The sequence below is a fragment of the Trichoplusia ni genome, chromosome 25 (genome assembly GCF_003590095.1).
Source record: "Trichoplusia ni isolate ovarian cell line Hi5 chromosome 25, tn1, whole genome shotgun sequence".
Lineage (NCBI taxonomy): Eukaryota > Metazoa > Arthropoda > Insecta > Lepidoptera > Noctuidae > Trichoplusia > Trichoplusia ni.
The window spans coordinates 4,750,363-4,759,181 of NC_039502.1; the positions used below are offsets into that span (position 1 = coordinate 4,750,363).

Sequence of the window (8,819 nt, forward strand, 5' to 3'; positions counted from 1 at the left end):
TACGATCTAATCAAAGGCAGCTGCGCGTTGAAGAATACGTGCACCTTCGCGACGCCATGCAGCAAGATAACGATACGGTGAATATGGGTCGTTTAGTTATTTTGCCCTCTTCTTTTACTGGTGGTCCACGATACATGCACGAACTGTTATATATATGTAATGTATATGATAGTGCCCAACGGCTCTTTCTATATCCCTTGTCAGCACTTTTGATAGTTCATAATAATAAGATGCTCTCTTTGCGACAGTTCGATTCCATCATCCGCGCGTGACACTTGCCCTATTTACCGAGTCCTAAAGTAATTAAAGTGTCCTTCAATATTCATCTAAGTTTTATTTCTTTGTTTTTTAAAAACCGAAATTCGGGAATCCTCATAACAATTTGGTGGCAGCGGTGGGATACCGATGGTGAAGGTATCCCTGGGACGTCTCCTTCTGGACTCATATTCTAAACTATTTTAAAGCATAAAAGTGTCGAAGTGCCAAAATTAACTCGAACTCAAATAAAATAATAATAATTCAATATTCATATCTATTTTCGGACATCCTAAAATCTGAATAACTTTTCCCGTGGGCATTGTGATTGTGTTCCTGTTTCGTGCCTGATTCCTGAGAGGGAAAGCCTCTTCAACTTCAACAGACCAAAGAAGTGGTCATGTTCCAGTACATTTTCTACGTGTTCCTGTAAGTCTTGAAAACATTATATTTCCCAGCGAAAGTGCAACTCATCTCTAACAATTCGAAAACAAGTGCGTGAAAGTGCGTAAACCCAGTGAACTAAACATAAAGGTTTATTTTCTTGTGCGCGTTACTAATTCTAATTTATTTTTTGTTTGCAAACTTTATATTCTAAATGTCTCACTGTTATTGTTAACCATTACTCGGAATTATCACTATCAAGACATTCGATACCGCACTCGCTCTTATCTAAACCTCACATTACAGTTGCTGTCTATTACACCGAACTACATCTTTAGTGGACGCGTTATAAAATTTGTTTAATAAAATGTCTCTTAAACTAGAAAAAAATGAAAATATTCAAATTGGAACTCTATTTAAATTTATAAAAACATTCGATGGCACACGTGAAAAATTGAATTCATTTCTAACTAATTGTGACAACGCAATTGATTTAGCTTCTGATACCCAAAAACCAATATTATTTAAATATATATTATCACAATTAGAAGGCAAAGCCGAAGTAGCTTGCTCCATTAAAGAATTCGACTCTTGGGACCAATTAAATAGTTTCCTTAAGACACAGTTCGGTGAAAGAAAACACTATGCCCATCTTATGACTGAATTACGGGAATGCCAACAACTAAATGAACCGGTTAACCAATTCGCATTACGCCTCGAAACTTGCCTTTCGAAGCTCTTAACAGAAGTAACATTATCCAATAAAAAGAAAAGCGAATTAGTTGGTCGTATAGCGGCTATGGAAGACTTAGCACTCCACACGTTTTTAATTGGCCTTAAGCCCGAAATTTCTAATCTAGTCCGCAGTAGAAACCCATCCACTCTCAACGATGCAATCAATTTTGCCGTCTCAGAGGAGAAGATCCTAAATTCGTATAATAAGCGTAATCCTCAAAGTTCAACATTACATCGTATTGCTTTAAACCCAATATCCTTCTCGTCCTTCAAACCATGATGTCAATTCTAAGCCGCAAATGGCTAAACAATATGACCGAGATAATAAAAATCTATTCTGTAGGTATTGTAAAAATCAAGGTCATACCATTGAAACATGTAGAAAACGCGAGTACAACAATAATCGGTTCAAGGCTAATCCATCTCCCAAATATCAAAAGCAACCTTATCAGGAGAACTATAAACCTGCTCGTGTTAATTGTGTAACCAGTGAAGATGACTATTATAATCCGGAACCACAACCATCCACGAGCACAAATGATACCCAATATGACGAAACCCACGATTTAAACGAATAGTGGGCTCACGGAGGTGCCTCGTGAGGCCCAAAATACGACCTCTCACAAAATCCTTCCATGTCAACGGCACCAATTTTCCTAAATCCAAGGACCACACGGGTAACCAGCCCCAAGCAAGTGTCCATTCTCCTAAATCCAAGGACCACACGGGTAACCAGCCCCAAGCAAGTGTCCATTCTCCTAAATCCAAGGACCACACGGGTAACCAGCCCCAAGCAAGTGTCCATTCTCTAAATCCAAGACCACACGGGTAACCAGCCCCAAGCAAGTGTCCATTCTACTAAATCCAAGACCACACGGGTAACCAGCCCCAAGCAAGTGTCCATTCTCCTAAATCCAAGACCACACGGGTAACCAGCCCCAAGCAAGTGTCCATTCTCCTAAATCCAAGACCACACGGGTAACCAGCCCCAAGCAAGTGTCCATTCTACTAAATCCAAAGACCACACGGGTAACCAGCCCCAAGCAAGTGTCCATTCTCCTAAATCCAAGGGTCTCACGGGTAACCAGCCCCAAGTAAAAGCCCAAAACTGCTTTACTGACAATTTCCTGGAAGAAAATAAAATATATGAAATATCGTATAATCGAAATATATCCTTACCTCATGTCTGCATTCAAACATCCGTTTCTGAGAAACCACTTATTTTACTCGTAGACACTGGATCTTCGATCTGCCTTCTCCAAAAGACCTCTATTCAATCATACTCCGACCTGAAACTCAATGAAAACATAATTAAATTAAAAGGCATAGATAGTAAAGAAAATGCTGTACTTACCCTTGGTAATTTCGATATGAACCTTATATTCGGCAAAGAATCTATATCTTACCCATTTCACGTAGTAGAACCAATTGATTTCCCCTACGATGGTATCATAGGAAATAATTTACTTACCCATTATCAGTGTTCTATTGATTACAATCGTCATATTCTTAACCTAGGAATAAATAAAATTAAACTAAATTTCACAGACCCAATTTATCAAATACCACCTCGTTCTGAAATCACTGTAGAATGTTCAGTAAGTAACCCTGAATTAAAAGAAGGTCTCATTCTTGACCAACATATAAGTGATACGTTATTTATTGCGAATTGCTTAGCTAAAGTCAAAAGGAAAATCGAATTAACCTAACAGTTCTTAATACTTCTGAAGACCCTGTCTCTCTAAACTCTAATCTGCAACTTACCTTACACCCGATCAACTATGAAACTTGTCAAGTACACAATACTTACCAAACAGTTCTCGACAGAACTAACGAAGTCCTTAACCTTCTCCGCGTTTCACATCTAAATACAGAAGAAAGCGAAGCCCTCTATGACGTGTGCTCGAATTATTCCGATATATTTCACTTACCTAATGATCCACTTAGCTCAACTGACAGTATTCAACATGAAATCCGCACATCTTCTGATCAGCCCATTAACGTTAAATCTTATCGCTTCCCGGAAATACATAAGCAAGAAGTCAACTCCCAAATAAAGAAAATGATAGGTCAGAATATTATTAAACCTTCCTTATCTCCGTGGTCTTCTCCAATATGGATTGTTCCCAAAAAGATCGATGCTTCTGGTGAAAAGAAGTGGCGTATAGTCATTGACTATAGAAAGTTAAATGACATCACAATTGGTGAAATCTATCCTATTCCTAACATTGTTGAAATATTAGATCAATTAGGTAACTCTAAATACTTCTCTACTCTAGACCTTGCTTCCGGATTTCACCAAATAAAAATGTCTCCACAAGACGCTTGTAAAACCGCGTTCAGTGTTCCCCAAGGACATTTCGAATTCACTCGAATGCCCTTTGGTTTAAAAAACGCGCCAGCGACCTTCCAACGTCTAATGAATAATGTCTTAACAGGCCTTCAAGGCGAAAGATGTTTTGTTTATCTAGACGATATTGTCGTTTATTCACATGATTTAAATAGTCATATTCAAAATTTGACAGCAGTTTTTCAAAAACTTCGTAGTTTTAACTTGAAATTGCAACCAGATAAATGTGAATTCTTAAGAAAAGAAGTCGGCTATCTAGGACACATTATAACAGAAAATGGCCTAAAACCTGACCCAAATAAAGTTAAATCTGTTCAAGAATTCCCAGTTCCAAAGTGTCCGAAAGATATAAAATCATTTTTAGGTCTTATATCTTACTACAGACGTTTTATCCCTGAATTTTCAAAATTATCGAAGCCACTCTCCTCTCTTCTTAAGAAAAATGTATCATTTGTTTGGACAAATGAACAACAGTTAGCTTTTGAAACGCTTAAAGATAAGCTGACTAGCGCTCCAGTCCTTATTTATCCCGATTTCACAAAATCCTTTAACCTTACTTGTGATGCAAGTAACTATGCAATCTCTGCTATCCTGTCTCAAGGGCCAGTTGGCAAAGACCATCCCGTAGCCTATGCGTCTAGAACCTTGAACAAATGCGAAATCAACTATAGCACAACTGAAAAGGAATTATTGGCTATAGTTTGGGGCTGCAAAACCTTTAGACCGTACCTGTTTGGTCGTAAATTTATGATCATAACTGACCATCGTCCTTTAAAATGGCTTTTCAACCACACTGACCCGAGCAGTAAATTGCAACGTTGGCGTCTCCAACTTCAAGAATTTGAATACGAAATAGTCTACCGAAAAGGTAAGCTAAATTCAGCAGCTGATGCTCTTTCTCGTTATCCTGTCAACCCTGCATATCCTGCAGATCCTGATACTGAGCTTATAGATTTAGGTCCATTAGACATTAGCCCTTTCAATGCAGAAGTAGGTGACTTCAGTCCTTTAAATATTCCAAGTCCTATGAATTTACCAGATCCTCTAATTCCTGAAGAAATCCTGAGTCCCTCTCCAGAAGTTTTAAACGAAAATCCAAACATAGAAAGGGAAAATGAATTACAGCCTTCCGCTAACCAAGTTCCCGGAACGCAGTCTCTGCCTTTAGATTCACCTGATACTTACTCAAAGTTCCTGAAAGTTCCTCGGACTGTAACGTATGACACAGTGATTTCCGAGTTCAACGATAGCCTACTAAAAACTCAGAATAAAGTCTTAGTAATACCTACATCGCTTGATCTAGACGAATCTATTCCCTACGTCCAAGAAATCTTATCAAATTCGCCAGATTCCGAGTCGTTTATGAATTCAGAGAGAACCCTACATTCCTATAAACCATTATTGGTCGCTGATAAAACCTACTATTTCCTATTTATTAAAGTACACCACTTTGACAATTGTACCTATAGTGATATCTTCGAATCCTTAAAGAATCTACGTAATCACCTAATGTCTCTTAACGAGGCTATTCATAAAATTAGTATTACTGACTTCAAAAATCCATTTGATAAACATACATATATTAAAATTTATAATATGCTAGCTCACCTCTTTCACAATACATCAATTCAAATTCAGGTGTATCGCAATAAAATATATTATCCTAGTCCTTCTGAAGTTCAGAAAATTCTCCGTGAGAATCATGATATTCCTATCGCTGGGCACCTTGGTGCAAATAGAATGTTTAATAAAATTCGAGAGCAGTATTTTTGGAAGAATATGAGGACGGAAATAGAAGATTATGTAAAAAGGTGTAATTCTTGTCAGACCAACAAAGCTCTTAGGAAAATTAACCGTGCACCCATGCAGATAACTAGCACCTCCACTGCCCCCTTTGAAAGAATGTCTCTTGATATAGTTGGTCCTCTTCCTGAATCCGGCACAGCCAAAATTAAATATATTCTAACACTTCAGGACGACCTAACTAAATATTCAATAGCATATCCAATTCGAAGTACTACCGCCGAAGAAACCAGCGACTGCCTGATTCACTTTATTTCTTTGTTTGGCATACCAAAAACTATCCTTACTGATCAAGGCACAAATTTTACAGCAGAGCTATTTAAAGAAACCTGCAAATTTCTAAAGATTAAACAGCTGTGGTCATCTCCATACCATCCACAGACACAAGGCGCTCTGGAAAGAAGCCATTCCACCTTAAAAGAGTACCTTAAATCTTACATATCTGAAAACCAAGACAATTGGCCAAAATATGTATATACTGCTATGCTCGCCTATAATACATCTATACATTCAACAACAAATTTCACTCCCTACGAGTTGATTTTCGGTCATAAACCAATCCTTCCTAATTCCATATATGAACCTAACACGAATGCCTCGTATCCGGACTATATTAAGATGCTTCAACATCGCCTTAAATGCACGCGTGATAAAGCCGTCGAATTTATAAAGAAGTCGAAAGAGTCTTCCAAAGCCTATTACGATGCCCGCACAAGACCTGTAAGTTACCATGCTGGTGACTATGTGTACCTTAAAAATCACCTCCGTATGCGTAAGGCTCTATCTCCGGTCTGGAAAGGCCCTTATAAAATTATTAAGGTTAATGGTAGAAATAGTGTAACGCTATTAATAAATAGACGACACGTGTCCCATCATTTTGATGAAATAAAATTAGCTCATCGCCGTGACACCGTGTCATAATCACTTTAAGCTTGTTTTAACTTAACGTAATATTTAAGTTTAGTTAGTCTTAGTTTAACTCTTAATTATTCCTTTACAGTTCTCTGTCTTCCGCAAAAGCAATGTTCATCACAAGTTCCACGAATGCTTCCGATATATATTTTGACCCCATTGGGTCATTAAAAATGATAGACGGTTTCCTTAGCGTACTAATTCCAATACATATTTCATTTATTCAACCGCATATTAAGAATCTTAACGGTGTGATAGGCACTTCTAAGTTCCTATGTAAGCAGACTGCTCTGTATACCGATATCGAGTGTCTTAATTTGCACCAGCCGTTATCAATAAGATACAACGACATTATTCGAGATTACGATTCTATTTCTCACTTAATTGAATCAAGGTCTAAACGTTCAGCCTGGTTTGGGGGTATTGGCACCCTATTCAAAAATCTATTTGGTACTATGAACGAAGACGACGCAATAAATTATAGTAACGCTATTCAATTAATAGAGAAAGATCAATCTAAATTATCCGAATTAGTCAAACAAAATATATTAGTAACTACTTCAACACTCTCTTCAATAGAAGACTCAGTAAATAAAATTAGTGTCAACGAGCAGAGATTAAATGATGCTATTGATGACATAGCTTTATTCCAAAAGAACTTGACCTTGTTAGCTGATAAATTAATATTAAAAACTAAATTCAATGGAATGTTAAATTTATTAGAAAGTAGTCTCCTAACTTTATCTTTTAAACTAGAAGACACTGTAAACGCTATTATGTTTAGTAAATTAAATATTTTGTATCCTTCTATTATAAGTCCAAAACAGCTATTTACAGAGCTTGTTAATAATTATAGGTTTTTAGCTGATAATCATCAATTTCCTTTAAGTTTAACTTTAGAAAATATACACACTTTAATGAATGTTTCAGAAATTGCGAGTTATTATAATAATAACAAAGTTGTATTTGCCTTAAAAATACCTTTAGTAAATTCCAGGAGCTATGATTTATATCATAACATACCTTATCCAGTTTCTGTAACCCATGATACTTATACTATGATCATTCCCTCTACTAAATATCTAGCTATTAACAGAGATAGATCATATTATAGTAAATTAGATAATCTAAGTAGCTGTAAGACAATAAATAGCCAGTACTATATATGTGACAACCTAGATACTTACTCGTGTGCCAGGACTCCGATCTGCGAATCGGATATAATCTCAAAAGCATTAAAATCTGTGCCTAGTAATTGTAAGACCCAATTCATTCAAGGCCAACTAGATATTTGGCAAACGTTGTCTAACAATACATGGTTATATGTTATTACAAACCCTTCCAAATTGTCCATAGACTGTAAAGCTTCCAATACTGAAGTTATCATATCAGGCACAGGCATGATAAACTTACCTCCGTATTGTATAGCCTTTTATAAAGACTCAAGGTTAATACCCAAATATTACAAAACAATTAAAGTCCAAACAATTAAAATTAACTTTAATCTAGTAAATGACTCTTGTTGTAATTCGGAAACATTATCGAAACTTAAGCCTCAAATTCCCGTTTTAAATCTTACTAATATTAACCTTGATTCTATAACGTCACGACGAAATTTGGAAACCAGCCGCATTGTCAATAACCTTGACAAATTAATTGAAAAACCACATATTGTTTTATATGGTGAATATTATTCCTATGTAACAATAATTATATCTGTTATTATTGTAATATATATTTTTGTACTATTTTGTAAGTTTATAAAATCGGGCATTTGTCATCGTCTCTTAAATAGACAAGCTTTCAAATGTAATACGGAAAAAGCTGAAGAGCTTACAGAAGTTGCTGCTAGTTCTTCCGACATTTCCGCACCTAAAATCCGTAAATCCCTTGCATAAACTTAACCTTTTAAGGATAAGTTTAGTCAAAACCCTGGGGGCTGTTATATATATGTAATGTATATGATAGTGCCCAACGGCTCTTTCTATATCCCTTGTCAGCACTTTTGATAGTTCATAATAATAAGATGCTCTCTTTGCGACAGTTCGATTCCATCATCCGCGCGTGACACTTGCCCTATTTACCGAGTCCTAAAGTAATTAAAGTGTCCTTCAATATTCATCTAAGTTTTATTTCTTTGTTTTTTAAAAACCGAAATTCGGGAATCCTCATAACAGAACGTACTCAAGATGCTTTTTGTTACGTAAGAAAATATGGACGTCCCGACTTATTTATTACTGTAACTACCAATCCTAAGTGGGATGAAATTACTCGGGAGCTTCTTGAGGGTCAAGCACCGCATGACCGCCATGATATCATAGCAAGAGTTTTTCATTTAAAATTAAAATCAATGATAGATCTACTTACCAAAGATAAAATT

At 36.4% G+C, this 8,819-nt stretch overlaps 2 protein-coding genes across 2 annotated transcripts; both read left to right on the forward strand.

Moving 5' to 3' along the window:
* The first annotated feature begins 3,073 nt into the window (after window positions 1-3,073).
* LOC113505319 lies at window positions 3,074-6,461 on the forward strand. The gene has a single exon (XM_026887951.1). The coding sequence runs from the start codon at window positions 3,437-3,439 to the stop codon at window positions 6,446-6,448; it is 3,012 nt and encodes a 1,003-aa protein (XP_026743752.1). The 5' UTR covers window positions 3,074-3,436; the 3' UTR covers window positions 6,449-6,461.
* Window positions 6,462-6,528: 67 nt separating this feature from the next.
* Window positions 6,529-8,452, forward strand: LOC113505321. The gene has a single exon (XM_026887957.1). It carries the CDS (start codon window positions 6,550-6,552, stop codon window positions 8,335-8,337), a length of 1,788 nt encoding a protein of 595 aa, XP_026743758.1. The 5' UTR covers window positions 6,529-6,549; the 3' UTR covers window positions 8,338-8,452.
* The last annotated feature ends 367 nt before the right edge of the window (window positions 8,453-8,819 follow it).